Source organism: Perognathus longimembris, chromosome 17 (assembly GCF_023159225.1).
Source record: "Perognathus longimembris pacificus isolate PPM17 chromosome 17, ASM2315922v1, whole genome shotgun sequence".
NCBI lineage: Eukaryota > Metazoa > Chordata > Mammalia > Rodentia > Heteromyidae > Perognathus > Perognathus longimembris.
In genome coordinates, this window is record NC_063177.1 from 30,264,430 (window position 1) to 30,292,371 (window position 27,942).

A 27,942-nucleotide genomic window follows, 5' to 3' on the forward strand; every position below is an offset into this window, starting at 1 on the left:
TTCAGCTTGAATGAGCCCACATATCTGGCTGGGTTTCAGCCCCTGGGTTCATGTCATTTTGTCACTCTTGTCTAAATCATTTAGTCAGCCAGTTACCATGTGAATACCTACTGCCTACTACCCTCAAAGCCAGCAAAGCAATGGACTACTGCAATGAAGAGCAATGACTGCTTTTATCCAAAATGCTTAAGTAGATATACACAAAGTTGGGGGAAGATAAGCCCAACAATGTGTTCTAGGAACAAGAGTGCATTCACATGATAGAGTATATTATATATTTACAGTATACTTGGATGATATACCTTGGCACTGTGGAAAGGTGTACCCTGAGCAATCAAGCATACCCTCTAAGCACCTACCAGGTGTGTTTTTGGTTGCACTCTGGTACCCACCATAGTGCAAGGGTTCTTGGTTCCCTACACACTTCACATTCCAATGCTGTGTAGAAGCAGCCTCTACTCCAAACAAGCGCCCACGTCTGTCCTTGCATGTAAATGAGTTTAAAATCCTTTTCTCTTCAAGTCCATAAGTTAGGCTGGCCATCAATTGTGAACAAAAGAGACCTTACTGATTTGTTCTGGCAAGAAGGAAAGGAACTGAAAGAAATGCAAATCACTGTGTTTATTCATTATGGTACATCTTTCTTTCCAGTGAGAAAGCATACAGTCTGAGGGATGCCATTGACTTTATATCCTGGATGTTCATGTCCATTCATCAAAGTTTGGTATCACTGTACGTATACTGATCACAAATGTTCCCTGAGGTTACCAAGACTATGCCTTCAGCCACAGCAGCAGTATCTTTCCTGGCTGAAAATTCAGAAGAAAATACAACACTCTGAAGGTCATTTTGGCAGTTGAAGAGGTAGAATTCTTGAGAAAATAAAAAGTACAAAGTCAACCAAGGTACTAATCAATTCTAGCTGCTTGTGAATTATTATTGTCTCTTCAACATCTCCAAATGCTCCAGAAGGGAAACTGAGGCATCAAGAGCAAAGACACTTGTGTGCAGCATTGCACTGACATGACTAAGAAGGATAGTCATGGAGCTGCTGAGAGGTACCGGCAGCCTTTCCCGAGTGGCTTATGGGAAAGAGAAAATTCTAGATATGGACAGAGGTGGGGTGGGGTGGGGTGGGGTGGGATGGTTGTCATATCACATGCTTAGTCAGGCCTAAAGTGCTTCACACAATGGTCCAATGTTATATAGCAGCTACTAATCCTTCAAGCAGGACCAAGGCAAGACTTTCTGGATTCCTACCTTAAACCCCAGCCAATTTAAGTCAGCAAAGCGAAAGGCAAATGGACATAAGCCAATATCTCCAGTGTTGACACACACACATGGTCAGTTCCGAATAGAGGGGCAGCTGTCAACAGTCCCTCCTGGGTTGCAAGAAAGCACATTCTGGAAAGATCCAACCTGGCTGAGAATGGCTGCCTTTACATTTTGTTGTCCTTCCTCCACCTACCACAGAATGCTTCTGTGACCTATTGAGTATTTCCTATGTAAAATAGGCAGGTTTTCCTGTCTCCCATTCAATAGTGGAAGAAGGCAACCCCACCAGCTAGGGTAGGGTAAGGGAGAAAGGAAGCCAGTGGGCCAGGCATCGGGCAAACGTGCTTTGGGATCTGTGCTAAAGGAAGTGCACTTCTTTGAAGACAGAAATGTGAGGAAGGCTGAGAATCAGTGGATGGTGGCACTTCCAGAGATGCAAGAGTTCCAGCGATTCTTTCTTAAGATTTCTTGAGGTAGTTCTGGCAAGCTTTTGCTGTGTCCTTTAAGAAGCTTGGAACTCCATTCTGCAGAGGAAAAAAAGACTGTCATTTCTATGACTCAATTCTTTAGGATGGGAAAATGCTAAACAAAAGGGTATTGGGGATAAGAAAGGCAATGGAGCCTTTGACCAGATTTCAACACAACATTGTCTCAAATAATGAGGAAAGACAAAATTCTAGCATAAGTAAGAGTGGATAACAGGACAGGCATGGTGGCCCATACCTGCCATCACATCTCAAGAGATAGAGAAAGGAGGGTCACAGATCCATATCAGTCTGGACAAAAAAAAAAAAGTTAGCAAGGCCCTAATCTCAAAAAACAAGCCATGCCATCTGTAAAACTGTAAAAATCCCAGTTACTTGGGCAATGGAGGCAGGGGGATCAAGGTCTAAAGCTGTCCTGGGAAGAAGCTCAAGGCCCTATCTGGAAAATAAAGCCTAAAAGGCTAGGGGCATTGCTCAAATGGGAAAGCGCTTGTCTAGCAAGTACATGGCCTGAGTTCAAACCCTAGTAGCTTGGAGAAAAACAGAGAAAAAGTACATACAGAGGACGGAAACTGCTGCATATACTGTCTTACATTTTGACCTTTACTAATAAAACCTTTATGAGACATCATTTCTTGGAAAGAAAAAGCAGACACCAGAAATGGAATTTAGATTGCAGAATTCTTCTAACAAAGCAAGAGGAAGGACTTGCTTTGTAGACCTAGAATAGGCTAAGACTTTGGCGATCAGAGGGTAGGGTACCTTGCTATTTAATTGGTGTTCTGTATTATGTGAGCCTTTTCCCCAAACACTATCATTCTTGTTCTGTAGGGCAGGGAATACCCACCTCCATTGTTAAAAAGCAATTAATTCATAAATAGAATAAGCAAGCCAATTGTAGAACCAAGGTTCAAAATCTCATGTGTGCATCGTCCCCATGATGCCAAGACTCTTGAGCCACCTTAGCAATTCCCTCTTCCCACAGACGAACAAAGCCACAATGACAAAGCTGGGGGCTTCCTTTAGGCCTGGACACATCCGGCTGTCTCCCAGCCCAGTCTGTGCGTCCTATACCTTCCTAAGCAGACATGGGGGCCCAGGGGGCCATTGTTCCTAGAGGGAGCATTCTATTGTTCGAAGGTTCCAGAGAGTGATCCTGGCAGGGTCTGGGGCCACAACCAGAGAGGGGATGGCATTCCAAGCTACAGATTCTTTGTCTTTTGTTCCAGCTTGCATCCTGGGTATTGGCAAGCCCAGTCCTAACCAGAGTCACTCAACCAAAGTCTTTATAAAAGAGCCTCATTACGCCAGGGACAATGTGTCTCTTCAGCATGACAGCCTCTCAGGCTAAGTCAACATTTGTCAAGCATACTCCCCGACCCCTCACTCCCCACCTCCGCCTTCTGGGATCTCACCTTAGCCGCCCAGTTAATGAGCCAGGACGGAATTTGGCCACCCGGGTTATCGAAGTAATACATGAAAACTGGAAGGGGGAAGGGGAGAGACAATTCAGAATGGGGGAGAAAGCATTAGAAAAAGTGCAACAACAAAATCCCTGAAGGTTTGTATCATCAGACTCCAGCCCAGAAAGCACAGGGCAAAGGTAGCAAGCACATAATCCCAAGTGGACCTTTCTCTACCAACTTACTTTGAAGGTATTTATAGCTAAGAATTCTTAAAAAACAGCCACCGGTATGTGTTCCTGTGGTTTACTAAACATTCAGCAGGTGCCGGACACTTGAATACTGAGCCTCTCATTTAGTTATCATCACAACTCAAAAGGAACTGGAAGGCAGAATCTTATAAATGATGAAATGGAGTCTCAGGAAAGTCTGGTGACACCTCAAGGGGACAGACCTCCCATGTATCAGATGTATGGTTCAGATTTTGCCTAAGACGCAGGCCACGCTCTTTACAATACAGCAGGTGGCTGCAGGCCCCAATCTGCACCCATTCCTCCTTCCCTGGGGGTTGGGAGGGGAGGGGAGGGGCTAGAAGTCAAGGTAGACAGGGCCTGAGTCTCTGGCTTTTGTCTTGAATAGAAGTCACATCTTCTAACACATCTGCCTACTATCTAACCTCCTCCCAGGCCCAGCCTATGTATCCACAGGGCAGTCAAAGTGACTTTCTAAACCATCTGGTTTACTTGTAGCGTTGTTTTGTTTTGCCAGTCCTAGGGCTCAAACTCTAGGCCAGCCTGCACACTGTCCCTGAACCTCTTTGTGCTCAAGGCTAACACTCTACCACTTGAGCCAGCTGTTTTGAGTGGTTTATTGGAGATAAGAATCTCACGGGGACTTTTCTGCCCAGCTGGCTTCGAACCACGATCCTCAGATCTCAGACTCCTGAGTAGCTAGGGTTACAGGTGTGAGCCACTGGCGCCTAGCTACTTACAGTGTTTTGACAAGGCAGGAGGCAGTAAGAAACAAGTTGGGTCACGCTGAAACATGTATCTCATGTTTTCATCAAGTTTGGGGGTCAGGGTGGGGCCTCCTCCCCATGGCTGATCCAAGGCCTGCTTTGCCCCATGCATCCTCTGCCGTCTAGAGTAGCCTTCATATATATAACATACTTTCCTTCAGAGCAGCCCAGGCTTCACCTGTGGGCCTGCTGCTGGTCATGCCAGATGTGTGAACTGCACCCCCGCTTTTACCTTTGCTCCCTTTCTTGCCATCACTCTCAATGGCCAGGCTCTGCTGGTACTGCTTCACTCGGATCACACCCGACTTCTCAGGAAACTGAGGCATGGAGGTACACTGAGCCAGTACCACATAGACCTTCCGCCCTTCAACCTCCATATCTCGCCGCTGCCGGACGTAGACATACTGCATGTTCAGTCAAGGCACACCAACACCAGCACAGCAAAGAGGCAGGAGGAAGCCTCACAAGCCAGAGGCAAAGCAAGGGCCGGGGGTTCTGTGCCTCCAGCTTGGTCCTGGATAAAGTAATCAACCTCTCTGAGACTCAGTGTCCCGATCTAGGGAAAGGTACTACCATTGGTCATATTGGTCCCCAGGCAAGTCTGCTCACAGCAGGAGAGAAAGCCTGGGACAAAATAAGCACTTGATCATTTATTTTTGTCTTCTTCTCACTCAGAGCTATAATAATTACAGATTTCTAGTAACCATAATACGCAAATACCTGGACTCTTAGTAGACAGATGCTCTCTGGATTAACACCAGTTCACCAAGAATAATGAAGCTATTTCATTCCTATCAATATTCACAGATCAGACACTGGTTCTATTCCAGAAGACAATTATAACCTAAGAGACCTTGGTACAAATGTCCTCATCTTACAGACAGCAACACTGAGCCTCCACGAGGGAAAGAATTTACCCAAAGCCTCACAGCCCAGCCAAAAGAAAAGAAACTGACCAACTAAACTCACATCTGGACCTACGATGTCACAGCCACATGGGGTTCAAACATTAATGAACTCAAATAAAAGAATTTGGGGTATCAAGCTAGATTCCTAGAACAGTCCAAAAAAAAAAAAAAGTTACGCAGAGACAACACAAGTGCATTTGAGAAAACACAGTAACTGCTTGTCCAGGCCACCTCCCTGTCTCTACAGCTCCCCCTCTCTCCAGGGTCCAGATGGGTAAAGCGCTTCCATGTTTCTGGGAAGGCTGATGAAGCCCTGGCTCTGGCTCTCTTTTCTCCCAAGCCTTGAGCTTTTTCCTCAAAGCAAAATATTGTTGCAATCACTCCACAATTTGCTCAGCTCATCACCTGACACTCCATGGACGAAAAGCCACCTGATACATTGATTGATATCTGTCACAGTACCTGTGTTCACCCTATGGCTTTGTGTTCACTGCGACCCAGAGAAGTGAAGGGAGTTTCTCATGGTCAAAGCACATCAGGTATGTGTTTCTCCTTCTTCACTTGGGGTCCTTTGTTCCCAAACAAATGATTGCACTGTTTCCTTTGGTCAGTAATTTAATAGCCCTCATTGTGGAGACTTAGAGACATGCAGAAAAGCTAAGACTTTTCGGGCTACCAGATATTTCATGTGGCTACATTTCATTCCCTACATTTCATGTGGCTGCTTCATTTCATAATCAAGGAAGCAAAGAGGCAGAGCCATGCATCCAAGGTCCACAGCCAATAGTGAAGAGAACAGTAGGGGAAGGGAGTCAGCTGAGCCAGGAGGGAGTCCTGAGGGGAGCAGAAAGTGAGGGAACGGGTGCCAGTGCCTGTACCCCATCCACCTGAATGCCTGCCATTTATTCTCTGGAAGAGGCTGGACCACTAGGTTTCCTAAAGTGCTCCCTTCAGGCCCCCAATTCCATGGTCTAATGATTTCCAGCCTAGGACAACTTCTCAAGAGAGCATGAGCTGCCCTGTGGTGATCCTGATTACAGATGCTCCCTGGGGTCAGACCCAGAAATCACATTTTGAGCCCCTGAAAAATTCACACAAGAAATTGCAGTTCCAGCAGATCATTCCATAAGAATGAATGACAATATTGTCCACACTAGCTGGAAAAATGAGGCTTAGCCCCATCATTCAGGGGTCAAAGGCACAAAACACATGGGATGGTGGGGGGGGGGGAGGGCGGAAGCATGGTGTGCTTTGAAGGATACATCTCTGTTGGACATGGGGAAGGGGTACTTGACTTCCCAGTATACCACAGTCTGTCCATCACATTCATTTTCATAGAGCTCTACAGGAAAAGAGAAGAAGTTATTACATCTGGAATCTTCTGTGGTTTCAAGTCACAAGAAACTTGGATATCTTCATAATGCATAATAAACCATTAACTTACACAGTGTAGAATTATTTCATTATTTTTGTGCCAGTACTGGGGCTTGAACTTAGGGCCTGGGTGCTGTTTCTTAGCTTTTTCACTCAAGGCTGGTGCTCTACCATTTGTGCCATCCTTTTACTTACAGCCTTTCGCTAGCTAGTTAGAGATAAGAGTCTCTTGGATTCGTCTGCCTGGGTTGCCTCCAAACCAGAGCCTTCAGAGCTCAGCCTCTTGAGTAGCTAGTATTATAGGCTTGAGCCATCAGTGCCTGGCAAATCATTTTTTATTTAAGTCTTGTACTTTTATAACCACCAAAAGCTTGGGGCTTTGAATTCAGGGCCTCATGTTCTTGCTTAGCTTTTTCACTCAAGGTTGGTACTCTACCACTTGAGCCACATGTTCCCTTGTGGCTTTTTGCTGGTTAAAGGAAGGTAAGAGTCTCTCAGATTTGTTTGCCCAGGCTGGCACCAAACCATGATGCTCAGATCACGGCCTCCTAGAAGACATAAAAAATACATCAAAAAACAAGAGAGCCCAAGAAAACTTGTAATGTGCACAGCACAAACAATATTCTGGGAGCAGACTACATTGAAAAGATGTTGATATCAGAAAACAAAAATAGTCAGGGGTTTTTTAATGAGTTAGCCACCAGATGTCACTAGAACACCAATAGTTTTGCTTTTGAGCCCAGCCCTCCTCATCAAGATTTAACCCCTGGAGCCAGACTGAGGGAATCAGTGCCAGGTCTGGAGTGTTCCAGTGGGTAGTGAAGGCTCCACAGAGGGCAAAGCCCCTCCCCTATTTCTTCCCATGATGCCCCAGCATCAGGGAGCAGCTCCCCTTGGTGTCCACCCCCTCATGCCAGGGTGTGCAAACAGCAGCCTGCTGTTGCAGGGGGAGGCACCCAGCTGCCTCCTCCTGCCCCTCCCCTGCCAGGCTGTGTAGAGGGCTGCTGCACAACTGTCTCAAGAAGAAACCCACCCAGCAAGTCTGCTCAGTGACTAAGGAGTCCAAGGGGACATGCTGAGAGGGATAAATTAAGGGGTGGTTTGTTTTTTTCTTGAAAGAAAAATCTATTGAAATCATCCTGATGATTAAGTAGCTTGTCATTGCATCAGTGTCACAAGAGGCCTGAAAGTACGGGGAAAGTGGAATACAGTTGCTTTTGTGCACCTTGCATCATGTCCCTTTTCTCTGCTAGCATCTTAACTGTCTTCCAGGATATCACCTGCCCTCTGCTTTCCTATTTTTTGACTGCAGGCTGGTCAGTAAATCTCATGCATAAGCAGTTACACAGCCATTTCAGGGTTAGGAATGGGCAAAGTGGCCTCGGTGATCAACTGAGGGAATAGTACAGCTGGCCAGGATCTTGTCTGCACACCTGCTAAAGTTCAGCCAAAAGCCTCTCAGATATTCAATATCCAGAAGGAGCAAGGACAAGGACCTCAGGATGAAGCCATCCTTTGCTGGCTCACATCTGTAATCCTACTCAGGAGGCTGTGATCTGAGGATCATGGTTTGGTGCCAGCCTGGGCAAACAAATCTGAGAGACTCTTACCTCATTTAACCAGCAAAATGCCACAAGGAAACATGTGGCTCAAGTGATAGAGTACCAACCTTGAGCGAAAAAGCTAAGCAAGAACATGAGGCCCTGAATTCAAAGCCCCACTACCAGCACACAAAAACAAATATAACAACAACAAAAACTCCTCAGGACTCATCCAGCAAAGCCAGCTGCAGCTTCATTGGCTGCCATGGTACAAAGAGCTGCAGCTGGGTCACACGTCAGAGGCTCTGCAGTTGCTTTCCTTATTGTCATATACTTTAGCAGTCATGGAAAAACAAAGAGATTTTGTATGCTACCTGCTTCCTCATGCTGTTCTTTTCCAAGCTGAAGCCACATGTGCCTCTTTTTGGCAGAATCTGCCTTACACTGCTGCTTCATAGCTGCCTGCCCCTACCTCGGAGAGGTACTGGCAAGCACCAAGTTGCCCAGGCCATGGCGGCTACCGCAAGAGAAAGCAAGTGCTCCAAGACAAACTGCTGAGCTACTCCTGCACTCTGGCAGCATTTCCTAAGAGAAAGGAGAGTTCTCCTTCCTCTGGGGTTATTTATGTGGTTAGAATACAAGTCCTGTCACCTGGAGGACAGATTCTCCATTTTAAGAAGAGAGAAAGCCGGGCACGGGTGGTTGGTGCCTGCAATCTTAGCTGCTCAGGAGATCTGAGTATCATGGTGTAAAGCCAACCCGAGCAGGAAAATCCATGAGACTCTCACCACCACCCCCACACCCCACCCTGTGCATGTACTCATGCCTCTTTAGAAAACTTGGATTCCACTTCCAAAAGCAAGTTTGAACAGCAGCACCTCCTGCGAGACCTTCCCTGACCAGCATGGTACGTGGGCTATCATCCCTCCTCGGCAGGCTGAGCGGAGCTTCCCCAGTGCCCGCTGCAGACAGGATCCAGCTACATCAGGAGCTGGTGCCAGAACTGCAGAGGCACATTTCAACTGCACTTGTGCAAGACTTTGGTGCTACAGTTTAAAAGGAATCCCCAACCAAGCAGAAATTACATCTGTTCTTTTCTACTGACTAGGATAAGCAGGGATTCATTTGCTCATCTAATGATTATTTTTTGTGTATGTATCACTTACCTTTAACATACTGGTCCCACTTTCTTCTGTAGTCTAAGTCCATATAGACATCTGCAAGGAGAGCTGGGCAGCAGTCATTCAGAACACCAAAGATCTTATACTTATAAAGTCCAGTTGGCTACAGAAACAGAACAGACAGAATCTATTGGTACCAGAGTTGAGAGCAAGCCAGATTCCACATCATAGGAAGGACTGCTGGGGTCAGAGTGCATGCCGCACCAAACATGGACCCCCCATCCCGGTAGGCTCTCAGAAACACACACAAAAAAATGTAAAAGCAGGGAAGACCTGAGGTCTCATGGATCTTGTTTAACTGAAGGCATGATGGTGGGAGTTCTGACAGCCAGGTGATATAAGTAGGATGTAGGCAGGGTTGTGCTGTGAATGGAACCTTGGCCATGGGGAAGGGGGTGGGGTAGGGGGGAGAAGGCACACAGGAGGGGGCTGTGTCAAAGGTGGACAGGCAAAAGCTGTAGTAGGAGGGGTAACACTTTTCAGGGCATTGTGTTCTAGAAGGAGCCAGTCATGTGATGATGTGGAAAGTCATTGCTGATAGGAAGAAGGCCCTTGAGTCTCCTTAAAGATCTTGGGGTCTAGAGAATTCTAGGTGGGAGGAAGAATGGTAAGAGTTGAAGCTAGAGAGGTGGGATCCAGACCTCAAAGATCCTGAAAACCATGATATGGTTAAATGACTTATTCTGGTTACTATGGAAAACTAATGAATGGCTCCCGATGGCAGAGTGGGGACATCCAACCCACCGCCCCTCACAGGGCTTATAGAAGGTCTGCAAAAGCATCACAGTCTGGCCCTGCCAAAGCCACTATGGGTAGGTCAATAAATCTAGACACTTCTGCCTTAACAACATAAAGTTATAGTAAATAATTTGCTCATAATAATAACAAGTTTTGAGGGAAAAGCAAAGAACACCCAGAGAAAAATTTCCCCATCCCTGAGTCAAGCAAACAGATCTGACAAGGAATGTACTTTACATGACCATCTCTGATGAGCATTTTTTAAAGATGATTCTTGCTGCTTATTAGAAAACAGATCATAAGCAAAAGATGGCTTTAAAAGCCATTGTAGGACTGAGAACAGGACTGGGCCTAGTGGTAGAGTTCTTGCCTCACATACATGAAGCCCTGAGTTCAATTCCTCAGCACCACATATATAGAAAAAGCCAGAAGTGGCGCTGTGGCTCAAGTGGTAGTGTGCTAACCTTGAGCAAAAAGAAGCCAGGGACAGTGCTCAGGCCCTGAGTCCAAGCCCCAGGACTGGCAAAAAAAAAAAAAAAAAAAAGCCATTGTAATGGTCCAGATAAGAGGTAGATAAGAGAGGATGTTCATTCCTATTTGTTCTGTTTATTCATTTACCCATCTTTGGGAAGGTAAGGGGAAGCACAGAACTGGAAGGACAAAGGGTGAACAAATGCAGCAGTGATACTCACTAGACACTATGTTGAGCTTGTGGGTGGGAATGGGAGGGAAAAACTGGGAGAGAGTGATGAAAGGGGTGACATTGTCCAAAAAGAAATGTACTCTTTATTTGACTTATGTAATTGTAACCCATCTGTAAATCACCTTTATAATATCAATAAAAATAATTTTAGAAAGAGATGACGGTGACTGTGGCAAGAAGTTAATAGCAGTGGTCTATAGATATATTCTGGAGACAGGGGAACCGGAATTGCTGATGCGACTAGCTGAGGGGGAAGAGAAAGAGTCAAGGTGGACTTTTGCTGGGACACTACATAGGTAGGCATTCCTTCTCTAACATGGAAGAAATCAGAGAAGAGCTTATCTGAGAGCCAGGCATCCTAAAAAGTTGAATTTGGGGAGACTTTGAGATGGCAATTACACATCCAGTGTTATATCCTCAGGTAGAGTTCTAGAGAGAAAACATGTTTTAGAGATGTACAGAGTATAAAGAAATGCAATACATTTTTTAAAAAATCAATTCCAAGACAGAATTTTTCAAGAGCTTCTTTTTGATTATGTACAAAGGGATGACTTTATACAAAAGGAAGAAACATCTGCTCCAAATCACACTAGTTTACTTGGTTCAGAAAATGAAATTTCTGGATGCCAAGGACAAGAGTTTCCTGGCCTTCATCTGAGGCTACATCTTGTCTGCACAGGTCTGGGCGTGATTTATCTCCATTACACCTGTCACTCTCTGTACAGGGTGATGTACAATTCTTGACCCTCAATTTTCTTAAGACTGTATGGTTAAATGTAAACCAATGGCTCTTACATTAATCTCAGTGGGGAAAAAAAGCAAGCAAATAACACAAACCCATGAGCAGAAACAGGGATTTCAGATGAGTTCCTGATTCCACGCCTTACTATGTGGGTAACCGCTTGCAAAAGAAGCCTTCTCCTTTAAATGCTGGAGGCTGATATGAAGTTAAGGGGAGGACATGGTGACTCCTTCCAGAGGGCCTCAACTATCAGGAGCCCCCAGCTAAGGTGGCATCATCCAGGGCAAACGGCATCCCAGATGAAAAATCCCAGATGCATGTGAAAACAAATAATAATAATAATAATAATAATAATAATGGAAGGGGAAAGTGAAATTGATTTCGTTAGGACCTAGCAGCTGAGCACATGGCTTTATACCAAGTCTCCATTGATGGGGACCTGGACTCCTCCCTTCTCCTGTCTGCCCCCTGGGCTTATACCTTAGAGATGTGGCAAGGGTTTATACACACTTACATGTGTACACCCCTACACACACCATGTGTTTCCAGCAACAGGAAGAGAGACAATTAGCAACTTGTTCTAGAATATGGAGTTCCTATTCTATACACACTGGACAAAAGAGGAACCTATGTGTTATGATAGTGATCTCCCCAGTCTCCCATGGTTTAGCTTGGGATATCTGCAGAAATAAATGACAACAAACTGTTTCCTTCACTGAGGTCCCTTCCCTTCCTGCACGGGGTTACAGCCTTCCATGACCCAGGCCTATCTTAGCATAAAACAAGGGGAACAGAAGAACAGAAAGCCCTCTAGGAAGAGAAAAATAGAAGGGCCCTGGTTTGCGTGAATTCAGAAGAATGAACTATTGTGACAACTTCCTTTAAACAACCTTTTCATGGCAGAAGTGAGCAAAGCCAGACCCCCAGAGGAACCAAGTTCTGGGTAACACCTTTCCTAGTCCAGAAATATGACATTCTTTGCCAGTGCTGAAATAGTACAGCCCACACGGCTGGGTCAAAGCACTTTTTCACCCATGATGTCTTTCTAAGTAGGCTCTTAGCAAACACACTCCTTCCTACTTCATCTTCAAAATATTAAAGTGAATTTTCAGTAAATATAAAAGCAATTCCTATTCATTATAGGAAAATTTGAATCGCATTTTAAGTCCTATATAAGCCCATATTCCACAGTCACTATTATTGATAATACTGCATGTCTTTGAAGGGAATAAAAACTAATCTATGAAGCTGAGAATGTGGCTTAGCAGTAGAGTGCCTGTCTAGCATGTATGAAGCCCTGGGTTCAATTCCTCAGCACCACATAAACAGAAAATCCAGAAGTGGCACTGTAACTCAAGTGGCAGAGTGCTAGCCTTGAGCAAAAGGAGGCCAGGGGCAGTGCTCCAGCCCTGAGTTCAAACCCCAGGATTGGCAATAAATGAATGAATGAATGAAACCTAAACAAACATAATCTATGTGATCAAATAGAAATATGCTATAAACAGCTGTTACTCTTATTTATTTTTAGCTTCATGGTATGTTGAAGCTATGTAGAATTCACATGTAACTTAATTATTCCTCAGAGACACTTGTTTCCAGATATTTTATGCAAGTATTTCCAGAATAATCATAAAATAGTTGGTCAAAATTTCTACTTCTTTCCCATTAGAAATGTCCTTGGAGATGAATGTTAAGTTTACATGCACTAGTATTTTAGGCTACTAGTGCTTTCTATGGACCTTTAGAAAGGGCATACCAAGCCTGGACTGAGCCTACCAGGATTGGGGGCCACAGTCTGTATGAACAATGTGATATAGAAAAGCAGTTTTAGCTTCATTTGGGCAAAGTCCATACTATTGATATATAAGACCTCTTTAAAATTAGAGGTACAACTCCTTTGCAAGATTTGTTTTACATATTTTTCCAAAATTACTAACACTGCAGCAAATGGCTCCAAATTAGCTTACTCAAGATACTCTTGTCTTTTCCTGAAGATTGTCCCCAAACCACCTTTAAGGAGCATTGTCAAGTAGGGTGGCAGTGGTTTATACCTGTGATCTTAGCTATTCAGTAGGCTGAGATTGGAGAAGCGCGGTTTGAAGCCAGCTAGGGCAGGAAATTTCAGCAGGCAAAAAGCTAGAAATGGAGCTATGGCTCAAATAGTAGAGTGCTAACCTTGAGCAAAACAGCTCAAGGCCCAGAGTTCAAGCCCTAGGACCAGCACAAAATAAAAAGAGGATCAGAATTTCCTTATCTAGAGCAAAATATACAGGATACTTTTCTAATGTTCTCTTTATTAGCTGTTTACTTTCTTATATACCAAATAGTAAAAGGATTACATTTGATGGTAAACAATTAACCATGCCATATGCAGAATAAATTACCAAAGAAGCAGAAGCATTGATGTGTTATACATCTCTTCTTTCTTTCTAAGAGAATTTCTTTCTTTTTTTTTTTTTTTTTTTTTTTGGCCATTCCTGGGCCTTGGACTCAGGGTCTGAGCACCATCCCTGGCTTCTTCCCGCTCAAGGCAAGCACTCTGCTACCTGAGCCACAGCGCCCCTTCTGGCCGTTTTCCATATATGTGGTGCTGGGAAATCGAACCGAGAGCTTCATGTGTAAGAGGCAAGCGCTCTTGCCACTAGGCCATATTCCCAGCCCTCTAAGAGAATTTCTTATGAGAACGTGCACAGCTAATAACTTTTCTAGACCCCTGTGCAGGTCAGAAAGCCATATTCCCTGTTCTGAATGTGGAAAGGAAATTTCAAGCTGCAGCAAACTATTCTGTGATCAAGAGGCAACAAATAAGAGAAGGCAATAGAAAGTCTCAGAGTTACAAGTATCAAAGATTAGTCAAATTAGTACCAACTACTGTTTACCTCTGAGTTATCTGTTAGGTCAAACAACTAAACTTCCCTTTGCTTAAGTCATTATCGGTCCACTTTTCTATTGCTGGCTAATAAAAACAGTTCTAATGGATAGAGTGTTGAATTGAACCTTGTCATCAGGAAATAGTGAGGGTTAAGAAACTCTCCTCCGAAAAGCTGGGAGATATTCGTAAGGAAATGGAAGGACTTGGAAAAAAAACTATACTAAGTGAAATGAGCCAGACCCAAAGAAACATGGACTCTATGGTCTCCCTCATAGGGAATCATTAGCACAGATTTAGGCTAGTTACAGCAGAGGATCACAAGAGCCTAATAGCTATGCCCTTATGATCACATAAAATGATGCTGAGTGAAATGAACTCCATGTTAATGGAAACAAGGGTTATATCATTGTTGTAATTATTTTCAACATGCCATGTGAAGCCTTACCTTTTTGTTTGTTTGTTTCTCTCATATTCCCTTCCTGTGGTTGAACCCCGCTATCACTGTATCTCATCTGAGTACCCTGGATACTGTATATACATGTATTAGAACTAGGGAAGGGAAAGGGGATATCAAAATTGAGAGACAAAGGATAAAAAGACAAACCATTCCAAAAGCAATACTTACAAAACCACTTGGTGTAAACCAACTGCACAACTCTTGTGGGAGGGGGAGGAGAGGGAAAAGGGGAGGCGGGGGAAAATGAGGGAGGAGGTAACAAGTTGGACAAGAAATGTACTCACTGCCTTACATAAGAAACTGTACTTCGCTTTGACAATGAAGGAAAAAATAATGATTAAAAAAAACTGGGAAAGGGTAAGGGAAAGCGTAACACTGTCCAAAAAGAAATGTACTCATTACTTGACTTATCTGGCATTGCTCTGTTTATCACCTTTATAATAACAAATAATAATAAAAATGGAATCCCCACGTGTGTGATTCTATAGCATGAAGGCCTCTTCCATGGAATGTTCATATCGATGACTAAGATTGTCTGTTTTACCAATCACTAGTTCGTTAATTCTATAGTCAATTACAGTTAAATTTATAGTTTGTCAAAACATTTTAAAACTCTGAAACATTTATCAAACTAAAAAAAAAAAAAGAAAAGAAACTCTCCTCCCAACACAAAGGTGCAAGGCCTATGTGCCTCTGATCATACAAAATAGTATTTATTGATATAAACTTCAGGAAATGGAAACAAGAGGGTTTTTTTTTCTCTTTGTCACTGTTTTCATTTTCTTTTCTTTTTGTCTTATTTGTTCATTTGTCCATCTTTGAAACAGTAAGGGGAGATACCGAAATGGAGAGACAAAAAGTAAACAAATGCAGCAATGTCATTAGACACTATGTTGAAAATGAACTGGGACTGGGAATGTGGCCTAGTGAGAGTGTTTGCCTAGCATGCATGAAACCCTGGGTTCGATTCCTCGGAACCACATAAACAGAAAAAGCCAGAAGTAGTGCTGTTGCTTAAAGTCTAAGCCCCAGGCCTGGCAAATAAAGAAAGAGATAGAGTGAGAAAGAGAAATAAAGAGAGAAAGTAAAAGATAGAAAGGAAGAAAGGAAAAAGAAAGAGAGAAAGGACAAAAGGAAAGAAAATGAACTGTACAACTTGTGGATGGAGATGGAAGGGAAATATTGTAGAGTGCAAGGGAAGGGGTGACATTGTTCAAAAAGAAATGTACTTCCAGGTGCCAATGGCTCATGCCTGTAATTCTAGCTACTCAGGAATCTGAGATATGAGGATCAAAGTTCAAAGCCAGCACGGGGAGCCAATTTATTCTAAAACCACTGTGGTCCTGATGATAATTTCTGAGGAAACCAAGACTCTCCTCCTTGCCATCATTTGATGTCATCCTGAGGAGAAAGGGATGGCTTTCACATCTTTTGGCCAGGAATATCCATTTACCACTACAACAAGACTCTCTTGCATTCCAGAAACGAATCACAAAATTGACCTCATGACAAGAAGTCTCAGCTGACTTCTTAGTACATGTACTTCAGCATTTCCATCTGGTTTGAAAGGGAAATTTAGGCTGATATGCTTAGAGTAAATTTTCAATCAAATTGTTAGTAATAGATTTGGGGGGAAATTTTTTTTATTTTGTTGTCCAACAGAAGAACCTGATCCTTTTTGGTAGTTTGTAGAATTCTTAGTTCTAAGATTGCAATCACCTGGAAAGGAAATGCACTTAAGTTCAGAAGGATATTTTAATTTGGAAGACATGTTTAGATGTTGGTTATTTTTCACTATAATTCTATAATTCTACAGAACACTATAAAATCAGCAAACAACCAAAAAAACAAAACAAAACAAAACAAGGAAGTCTATGAAACTCTTACCTTCAATTAACCACCAGAAAACTGGAAGTGGAGCTAAGTTGTGGCTCAAAGTGGTAGAGCCTTGAACAAATAGAGCTCAGAGACAGTGCCCAGACCCTGAATTCAAGTCTCACAACCAAAAACAGAAATGTACTCTTTACCTGACTTACATAACTGTAACCCCTCTGTACATCACCTTTACAATAACAACAAAATGTTTTTATAAAAAACTCTCCTATTCTTTCTGGCTCATAAAAGGGCTTCATGCAAAGAAAACCCTTCCCTATGTAATTTAGAAAACACTCACAAAACACCCTTCACAGTTTTTCTTGGCCTCCTGGATGGTTAGCTGATCCACCTGTGTCTGCAGATAAATCAGATCAAAATGTTTGTCAACCCAACTGGCTGAATTTTTCTCCTACCTCCAGGCCTTTGACCCTGAGGCTAATAGACAGACATCCCTTCCTAGTCAGGCTGGCCTCTGTTAATGGGCTGTCTGACCTGTTTCCCAGTTGAGCCACTCTTTCATCTCCTTCCCTTTTCCCATAAGATTCTTCCTGATTGTGTGCATATGCATGCATGCACACACCTCATACTAGGCTTGAACTTAGGGCCTAGGCCTTAGCTTTTTTGTTCAAGGCTGGCTCTCTACCACTTGAGCTACAGCTCTACTTCTGGCTTTTTTGCCTGCCCGCCCCCCCCCCCCCCCCACCTGTTATCAAATCTCCATCCTCAGCTCTCATCCTCCAGAATAGCTAGCATTACAGGTGAGCCACCTGGACTTGGCCTCCTGACTTTCTTTATTCCTCTTTGTTCCCTTTCTTCAGATGCCAGAAGACCCTGTTCCCCATCCCAACAGTTCATTCCCCATTCTGTGATACAGTGTTCAGTCCAGGCGGGTTACTTTCTCATTACTTCAAAGCAGAGGGATGGAACACTGCTGATGAGACTCATTAATATTTCCTAGGAAATATGATTATGCATCCATGAGCAGTGCAGAAGCACAGGAACACTGCTAGATGCCCTGTAGGGGAGCTAAGAGAGAGCTAACAGGCACTGTCATGCGCATTCAGTTGAGGATGACACTGAATTCTGGAGAGATTCAGAAAACTGCCCATGCCCTGATACAGGAAGTACTATCTCCTTCCACTGAGAAACAACAAATAGTGCATGCTTTCAAGGCTTCTCCACGACCTTAAGGAAGCTAACTATAAGCTTCTACTTGACTTTGCAGCTCAAGATACCTTTTCTTTGGTCATTTGTCAGCAGCCATTGCAACAGTATATTTGAAAGAGATGCTATAAATGCTCCCAATAACACTGGTAAACTATTTTTCTAAGCCCCTAGGCTTAGCCCCAGCCCCTGGCTGCATTTAGTTTCCAAAATTATTTGATATTCACAATCTTATAGAATCATTCACATAGGTCTTGGGGAGGCTAAGAATGGGAGGATAGCAGTTTGAGGCCAGCTCTGGTAGAAAAGCTTGTAAGACTTTATTTCAATAGACAGGTAGGCATGGCAGTGTGCCCATTATCCTAGCTATAATGGAAAACCTAACATAGAGGGATCACATCCAGGTGCATATCTGGGCAAGGAGCAAGGCTCTGTGTCAAAAATAACTAGTCACATTAGGGCCGAAGAGCTCAGTAGGAAAAGTGCCTGCCTAACAAGTGGGAGGCCTTGAGTCCAAATTCCCAGCACTACTAGTATATGCATACACACACACACACACACACACACACACACACACACATATATATACATACATACATATACATATACACACATACTTGCATATACCCATACATGTGTATACATACACACATGTATATATGTATATATGTGTTTGACATTGACAGACTCACCCCCTAGTATGCTCCAAAGCAGAATGAGAGTTCAAAGCTCAGCTTCTATCTGGAGACAGAAGTGGAGTATCCAACTCAGCCCCTCCTCCCATCCACCAAATCTAAAGCTGGAGACCTGTGTCCGCATGCTATTCATACCCAAGCCCAGTAACCTTTGGAGAGAAGGTGAGAAACAATCGAAGCTCTTATTTGTATGCTCAAGAGAGACAGAAGAAAAGAAAGCTGGCCTTGATTTCCCACAGGAAGAGGAAGGAGTGGCTCTGCCCACTAGTAAACTACAGCTCAAGACGTTTTCTGAATTCAACAGTTGTGCTATCAATTATCCCACTGCTAACCAGAAGAAGAAGTCTTTGTCATACTGAAGTAAAAGCTGTTCACAATGCAAACTGAAGGGAATGCTGGAAGAAACTTCTAGTCTGTAAGTCAATCTATTCTCAGGTTAACTGGGTTGTGCGTCTCTCTCTCTCTCTCTCTCTCTCTCTCTCTCTCTCTCTCTCTCTCTTTCTCTCATCGGTTGTGGGGCTTGAAATCTGGGGTCTGGGCACTGTCCCTGACCTCTTCAGCTCAAGGCTAGGGTTCTACCACTTGAGCCATAGCATCATGTCTAGTTCTCTGGTGGTTAATTGGAGAAAAGAACCTCAGGAACTCTGCTGCCCGGGCTGGCTTTGAACTGTGATCCTAGATCTCGACCTCCTGAGTAGCTAGGATTACAGGCATGAGCCACCAGTACCTGGCTGTGCTTCTCTCTTAAAGCTGAAATTTCTTTCAGGATTTGTTTCGGGGGAACTTAATTTTTTTTTTTCCCAGTCCTGGGCCTTGGACTCAGGGTCTGAGCACTGTCCCTGGATTCTTTTTGCTCAAGGCTAGCACTCTGCCACTTGAGCCACAGCGCCACTTCTGGCCGTTTTCTGTATATGTGGTGCTGGGGAATTGAACCCAGGGCTTCATGTATACAAGACAAGCACTCTTGCCACTAGGCCATATCCCCAGCCCCTGGAACTTAATTTTTGAGTTCTAAGTATATTTTAGATATGAGGCCCTTGTCTGTTATATGGCCAGTGAAGATCTCCCAATCTGTGGCTTTCTATTTATCTTGCAAGATATGTCCTTTGCCATGCAGAAGCTCTGCAGTTTGGTGCAATCCCAGTTGTCCAACCTTCTGTTGATTTGTTGTGCTTCTGAGTCTTTATTAAGAAATTTTCCGCCTGTGCTGAGGAGACTTAGTGTTTCTCCTATTCCTTCCTGCAATGTTTTCAAGGCATCTGCTTTTACCTCGAGGTCTTTGATCCATTTGGACTTGATTCACCTTATATATCACCCTGCAGTGATATATAAGGATCTAGCTTTAGTTTTTTTTTTTAAAAAAAAACAACAGGTATTTAACCAAATTTGTTGAAGAGACTGTCTTTTTTCCATCCTATTTTTTTGGCTGCCTTATCAAAAATTAGGTGGCTGTAGATCTGTGGGTTCATTTCTGGGTCTTCAGTTCTATTCCACTGGTCCTCAGGCCTGTTCTTGTGCCAATACCAAGCTGTTTTTATTACTGTAGCTTTGTAATAGAGTTTGAAGTTTGGTATTGACATTCCTCCAGCACTGTTCTTCCTGCTAAGGATTGTTTTGCTATTTGGGGTCTTTTATTGTTAGTTTATATCTAGGATACTTCTAGCAGATGATCACAATAGGTTAATAGCTATGCACATATGGTCACATAAGATGACACTAACAAAATGAACTCCAAGTTATAGAAACAAGCCACTTATGATTGTTGTTATTTTTAATGTACTATGCGAAATTAGTTCCTTTTTTCTTTTGTTTATCTTCCCTATGGTTTAGCCCTTGTTGTCACTGTTTTTTATTTTGGTACCCTGAGTATTGTACATATGTTTGTCTGAATTAGAGAAGGGAAAGGGAACATCAAAATAGTGACCCAAATGGTGAACCAATGCAACAGCAATACTTACAAAATAATACATTGTAAACTAACTGTACAACTGGGGGGGGGGGTTGGGGAGGAGGGAAGGTGGTGAAAAAATGAGGGAGGAGGTAACAAGTTTGACAAGAAATGTACTCACTGCCTTACCTATGTAACTGTAACCCCTCTGTACATCACAATATGTTTTTTTAAACTGAAATTTCCTAGTGGTGTAGAACTTGTTAGGGTTCTTTGAGAGGTCAACAACACAAAAAAAGGACTGGCCCTGACCAATGACTGTCTTTTCCTAACACTACTCTACCCAAGTACGAGAACACAATGGTCACAACCCCTTCTCAGCAACCATCACTTAGACCTAACAACTTACTAAGTCAAGCCATTGTCAGGTCCTCTCAGTCCAGTGTTTATCTGTGCAAATCCGAGTTGTGAACCACCACATCTGTCTCCAGTGTGGGTATCTTGCTGCTGTTGCCATTGTAACACAGCCCAAAGATGCTGCAAGGGCTAGCTGTGAATCAAAGAACTTCTCAGGGGAGCACACTCACTCCAAAGGAAGCACGCATTTGAACATCAGAGAGACCCCGTTTCACCACAGGTGATTATTTCATCTTAAGATTCTTTTTTTTTCCCCTCTCATCTTTTAATTTCTATTGCTTCTCATCTCTAGGGTGCCCTCCTGCCTCTAACTTCACCTCTCAAAAGGTCAGAATTTAGTTAATAATGGTCAGTGGTTCTTGATGTATGGTCCCTGGACCAGCAGCTTCAACATCACTCAGCAACTGGGGAGAACTACAGTGTGAAGTAATACACACACACACACACACACACACACACACACACACACACAGTAAACTCTCATGCCTCAGATCAAATTCGCGGAGGGTATGGCCCATGGGGTAGAGTGCTCATCAAGTAAATATGAGGTCCTGAGTTCAGACTTCAATGTCACCAAAAAGAAAAAGAAGAAAAATATCCTGAAGATGGTCAACTCTGAATTCTTTTTTTTTTTTTTTTTTTTGTGCCAGACCTGGGACTTGGACTCAGGGCCTGAGCACTGTCCCTGGCTTCTTTTTTTTGCTCAAGGCTAGCACTCTGCCACTTGAGCTACAGTGCCACTTCTGGCCGTTTTCTATATATGTAGTGCTGGGGAATTGAACCCAGGGCTTCATGCATACGAGGCAAGCACTCTTGCCACTAGGCCATATCCCCAGCCCAACTCTGAATTCTTTTTAACACTGTGATTCTAATGCATACTCAAATGCAAGAACTACTCTGCCATGAAATATTTCATTTAGTGTTCTTCATAATCCTGAAAGGTAAGCCTTATCCAAAATGGAAAATTAACTGGCTAATGTCATCTAGCCAGTAAGTACCTGGCCCCTCAGCTCTCCTTGCTCCAGTGCTGCTGGCCTTCTGACTCTCTCAGGAGAACAAGGACAGCCTGGCTTGGGGACCACCATGAGCTGTTAGCTCTCCTTCAGTGTCAGCAGGTTCATTGGAATCTCCTGGGAAGCTTTAGTGATGTGGTTGATAATACATTATTATGAACCATTTCAAACACATACAGCAATGGCACATTCTAAAAAGGCCACAAAAGCCCCTCTCAGCCCCAGCCTGGGATAATTAAATACAAGTCCTCACTGAGAGGCCTGGTGTCAATTTTTGAAGGTCCCAAATATTCCACTGTCCTTGAGTTCTGAGATACACTTTCCTCTATATTTCTGACCCAGACACTTGCACGACTTAACCTATCCCTTCACTTGTGTGCCTGCCCAAGTGTTGCAGCCTGCTTTCTGGACTTCTTTCCCTGAAGCACAATCACATCATATACCTCTCTCCTCCACCCAACCCTTGCCATGAATCCCTTTATCAACCTCTCAGTTTTCATCATAGTGTGCTTTCATGCACATCTCATTACAGACTGTGGGGCTCGTAATATTCATGACTGCAGTTTATGTTCAAGAATTCATTCATTGAAGCAGCACACCCACCCATCTCTCTTGGCCACCACTCAGCCCTGCATCTGTAAGTCAGCAGCAACACATGGTGAATGACTCTCCTGAATGAAGGAGAGAGGAGAAGAACTGGAGTTTGGACCCTGGATGACTTGATTCCAAAATTGGCTCCTCTTGCAAACCAAGCATACAATAGAGGTTTCAAGTAGAGGTAGAAATATGTGCTTCTCCAACCAAAACACTCCAAGCTGTTTTCAAAAGGCCTGAGATACAGTCACTTCATTGAGTGGAAGCAAATGAGATATTTAGCAACTTGCTCCTACCAGCACAACCCAACAGCCTTGGTTTGTTTTCAGTCAGCCTCTAGAAAATAAAGACAAGAACAGAGTTGTGGCCTTCCCAGCAAGCTACATATTTCAGAGTAAGCTTTACAAAGTAGATTGATTCATGCTTATTACTATCTACACAGTCTTAGGTGACCCACTTAACAACTCTGAGTCTCATTTCTATATGTAAAGTAAGAAAAGAAGCTCATACCTGTTGGCCTTCCAGATTTATTGGGAGGGGCACAGGAAAACTTTCATGTGGTAACACTGTGTCAATTGCAGCACTGTATACAGTTACTTTACTGCCAAGACAACATAGGGAGGAAAAAAAATAAAAGGAGTAGAAAAAAGGCAGAATAGACAAAAAAAGAAGTGAAAAAAGCAATGATGATGTTGGATGGAATGGTTTGGAAGAAACATTCTAAATCTACACTTGCGTGACTTCACAGAAAAAGAGAGAAAGCTAAAAATATATTGAAATTTTGTAAAGCAAAAGTTCCCTTTTGTCCCAGAACAGAATTTAGAATTGCTTACATCTACTTGGGAAAAAAAGATACAATAAAACTTTACTGTGAAATTTAAAATATAAGTTATAAGATTTTACTGTAAAATTTTCAATATAATTTTAACATTGGAAACTAGTTTTATTTTAGTCTTTTCAAAATATACTTCATCTAGACACCATCACAGTTTTGGGTTTGTCCACACCTGGTTGAAGGCCTGTCAAGTAAGGAGCTCCAAAAAGCTTACAGCCGTCCAACCTCCCTTCTGTGTAGAAAGCCATGTTGGGGGACATCAACAGCCATTTGAGTCCCATGTGTGGCAAGAAGGATCCATAAAGGCCAGTGATCCAACCAATGCTTACAACTTCTTCCTAGCCATACCACCAGAGTCCTTAGAAGCAACATGCTCTTATATCCACAGGATTACAATTAAGCTATTGCAGACTCTGATTAAAGGCTGAATGAAATATATAAATTATGAGTCTTCGGTCTCTTTTGTATTGTCTCCAGTAATGAGAAATGTGCTCTACTTACGATGAACCATTTTACATTTGGAAAGCTTCTCCAGGCAAAGAGTTTGTGTGGTATAGGAGGAAGAACAAGGTCTTCATGGGTAGAAGGTATGTCACTTACCCGTTCTGAACTTCAACTTCCTTGTCAGTATAAATGGAAGATAATGGAAGTCCATGGGAATGGGAGATAGGAGTGGGAGCTGGGAATACCCTAATTTAGGGTATCCACCAGGCAATAGTTGTCTTCTCTACAGAAATGCACAAGGTTTAAAGGGCAAGTCTGAAGCCAGATATCTGAGTTCTGATCCTAGGTCAAATCTTGACCAACCAACTTCATCTTTCATTTCCATATAGGTTAAAACGTGACAACCACATACCTTATTATTAGGTTAATGTGAGAATTGAGTAAGTCAAAGAATTTAGTGCCTGGATGATAAGAAAGTGTGCAAAAATCTACTACAATGGCTTATTAATTCTGCATTCCACAGAGCTACTGGGAGGTCAGCAATAAAATCAGAGCCTTCCTATCAGGTGCTTGATGCATAGGATACAGGAGAGTGAAGACGTGGGAGGCCAACAAACTAGCCAAGTAGGTACTATGATTCTAGGTAAGAGGTAGTGAAGAGCTAACTCAAAGAGGCAAAGACAGCTGGGTGCTGCTGGCTCAGACATGTAATCCTGTAATCTTAGCTATTCAGGAGGCTGGGATCTGAGAATCATGTTTAAAGCCAGACCAGGCAAAAAAGTCAGTAAGACTCCCATCTCCAATTAATCACCAGAAAACTAGAAGTGGAGCTGTGGCTCAAAGTGTTAGAGCACTGTCCTTGAGCACAAAAGCTCAAAGACAGCCTCCAGACCCTGAGTTCAAGCCCCATACAGGAGGAGAAGGAGGAGGGGGAGGGGAGGGGGTGGGGGAGGGAGAGGGGGAGGGGGAGAAGGAGGAGGAGGAGGGAGGGGGAGGAGGAGGAGGGAGGGGGAGGAGGAGGAGGAGGGAGGGGGAGGAGGAGGAGGGGGGAGGGGGGGAGGAGGAGGAGGAGGAGGAGGAGGAGGAGGAGGAGGAGGAGGAGGAGGAGGAGGAGGAGGAGGAGGAGGAGGAGGAGGAGGAGGAGGAGGAGGAGGAGATGATGAACTAGACACCAGATATTTCTCAGCAGCTAAGTCAAGAGAACTTGGTAAATGTCTTCATATGGTTGGTAGGGAAAATGGAATAAGCACAGAAAAGATAGATTTTGTCTGCAAACAGGTGCATTTTTCACACTGAGGTGTTGGTTATAGAGTTTCAGTAGGAAATTAACTGCCTGTCCTAGGCTGTGGGCATCTTGGAATACCGCAGGCGTGCAGAGTTTGCAGGGTCACTGCCATCCTTATGGAAACACAATGGCAGTAAAGGAACATGTCCTTCTCTGGGTGTACTGAAACACAATCAGTGAAGACATGGCTACTTGGAGTTCTTTCCATTCCCTACAGCTGGCAGTGAATATATGAATGAGGACAGCCAAAAGCTGATTATCATCAGGATGAATGCCCCTAAAATGGGAGGGACCTACCAGAGAATTTCACACTGAAAGTTTGGTCAGTGATAGTCACCAAAACATAACAACCTAATATAGAAAACAAAACAACAAAAACCATGACACGTCATCTACTTCCCCCATCTGCTCTATTGGGTTCATTTGTAAAGTGTTTAAGTTAGCATTTTACTGTTCCAGTAATAGCAGAAGGAAAGGATTGTCTTCAAAGCAAATATATTTATTTGCAGAGAGGTAACTTCTTTACAGCACCAATATTTTCTACTTAGTAACTGAACCTTGGCATAGTGTAATTCAGAATCTGGCTAATTTTGTTCGTCTTACAAGGGGCTGTTTTGTGCATGTAGGGTTATATACAGCTGTCAATGATTGTCTCATCACTGACAAACTTGACTTGAACCTCATAACAATCCATATGAGGAATTGAGTTTCTATTCCTTATTCAAAAGATAAACTCTACTGGAAAAAAAGCTTCCAGTTTTAAAATTAAAAGTGCACATTTAATGTACACTAGAAGGTATTTTTAAAAGCATTCACATGTTTAAGATTCACTAGATTATGTAGCTTCCATGCCTACCTCTACCATGACCTTCACTGGAGTATTGCTTCACTCCTTCAGGCATGTGTCTTCCATCCTTGACCTTGATGTTGAACCAAGTGATCGTTACAGTGCCTTCCTGCTCTAGCTCTGAAATAATCTGGTCTTCTGCCAGGAGACCTTAATTTCACTTACCTTAGCTGTTGGTGACTTCTAACCTATAGGCCACACTGCTCCTGTCACCCAGGAGCAACTAATGGACAAGCCTCTGATGACAGTTCTCAGGTGCAATACCTCACGCCCACCTAGATAGCTACCTGGTTCCAGCGGTTTCCAAACACTGAGAATTACTTAATAATCAACTCCATTCCCCCTACAGCCCTAGTGTAGTGAAGTTTCCTGCCTAAAACTTCAACAGAAAGTTATTAAGCATGAGTGTGAAGGCAATTCAAGAAAACTGGCTACTAGTCAGATGTCCATGGCTAGCTCCTCGGGAGGCTGAGATCTGAGGATTGAGGTTTGAAGCCCACCTAGGCAGGAAAGTCCATGAGATCCTTATCTCCAATTAATCATCAGAAAACCAGAAGTTGGGCTATGGCTCCAAGTGGTAGAGCACTAGCCTTGAGCAAAAAAGCTCTGGGATAGTGCCTAGGCCTTGAGTTCAAAAGGAAAGAGAAAGAAAGAAAGAAAGAAAGAAAGAAAGAAAGAAAGAAAGAAAGAAAGAAAGAAAGAAAGAAAGAGAGAGAGAGAGAAAGGAAGGAAGGAAGGAAGGAAGGGAGAGAGAGAGAGACTGACTAGGAGGGAAGGAAGAGAGGGAGGGAGGAAAGAAGGAAAGAGAAAAGGAAGGAAGGAAGGAAGGAAGGAAGGAAGGAAGGAAGGAAGGAAGGGAGGGAGGGAGGGAGGGAGGGAGGGAGGGAGGGAGGGAGGGAGGGAGGGAGGGAGGGAGGGAGGGAGGAGAGACAGAGACAGTGACAGAGACCGAGACAGAAAGATGGTCACTAAACGTACTGGAGATCTGAGAGATCAGTAGATTGCTTGGGCAACTTGACCTACCCACTCCCTTTACCTGCATCTAAGCCCTGGGATGTTTCCAACCCCTAATCATCCATCACCCCACTCACTAGGAAGATGGAAGCCATGTCCTCCTGCAGGATTGTCCCCCTACAAGGCCTAGGAGTGAGCTGATGCACATTTTAAAGTTGTCATTTCCTTCTAAAAAACAACTTTTTGAGTTGCACAGTCGCCAGGCTGACTGGAAATTCCTGTCACCTGTTGTCTTATCAGCTGTTTGCTTTCAGATGCCTTTTGTGAACTTGTGACAATAAGCCCCTCATGCCCTGCTTGCTGACTGCCCAGTAGTCACATGTTCCCAAAAGCTGGGCTCCCCGTGGTTGGGCGCCCTGCTGACACTCCAGAGGACCTGGGAATTGTCATAACCTCGTTATAATGACTTTTGGGTTTAAAGGAAAGGAGCCCCAACACATCTGAGCACCCTTAATTAGAAAAAGAGATGGTAGCCCGATTCCTAGGGTGACAGCAGGCTTACCACAGGCTCCCTGGCCTGCCATAGGAGGTGCCTTTGGAGCCTAGGGACATTAAACACCATTTCCAACCAGTTCCACAAACTGTCCCACAACGGCCAGAATTCAGATAAGTTCCTAACTCTCCAGGATCATTTGCCCCAGGCAAAATCACTAGGGGTCCCGGCCTGCCTGCGTGCTAAGCGTCTCCTCCCCGCGCTGCCGGGGACCCGCGGGCAGTCAGGGAGCATCGCCCGGGGAGCTCCGATCCCCGAGGTCCTCCAGGGGGCTGGCAGCTACCTGGTCCAACAGCCGGTAGATGGTGATGCCCGAGGCCTCCACCAGCCGCTGCCAGTCGGCCCCGGCCAGGCAGGGCTCTTGGAGCTCGACGATGGCCTCCCGGAACTGCTCCTCGGAAAAGCTCCCCGCAAGCGCCATCCTTCCGCAGCCCTGGCTACTCCTCCCGCAGCGCGAGCCGGGGACAGTTCTGGGTGGCCTCTGGGTGGCCTCCGGGGGCCGGGCGGGGACGTGCCTCCCACCTGACTGGCTGGGAACAGAGGAGAAGGCGGGACTTCAGTAGGAGGAGTTAGGCGGGGGGGGCGTGTCCAGGGGCGGATCTGAAAGTGGGCGGGGCTGATCCTGTGGTCTGGAGATTGACTGAAGTAAAACTAGAGAAAAGCTGTAGTTAGTTCATCTGG

General features: G+C 44.0%; 1 protein-coding gene across 3 annotated transcripts; it reads right to left on the bottom strand.

Moving 5' to 3' along the window:
- Positions 1-613: 613 nt before the first annotated feature.
- Positions 614-27,702, bottom strand: LOC125366098 (phosphatidylcholine transfer protein). 3 transcript variants are annotated; one of them, XM_048366515.1, is made up of 6 exons: positions 27,545-27,702; positions 9,171-9,288; positions 6,352-6,431; positions 4,414-4,585; positions 3,176-3,243; positions 614-1,799 (listed from the first exon to the last, which is right to left on the bottom strand). In XM_048366515.1, exons 1-6 carry the CDS (start codon positions 27,680-27,682, stop codon positions 1,734-1,736), a joined length of 642 nt encoding a protein of 213 aa, XP_048222472.1. In that variant the 5' UTR covers positions 27,683-27,702; the 3' UTR covers positions 614-1,733. The 3 variants fall into 3 exon arrangements, with proteins under 3 accessions (XP_048222472.1, XP_048222473.1, XP_048222474.1); XM_048366516.1 differs by lacking the exon at positions 3,176-3,243 and having other exon boundaries at positions 614-809; XM_048366517.1 differs by lacking the exon at positions 3,176-3,243.
- Between the last annotated feature and the right edge of the window lie 240 nt (positions 27,703-27,942).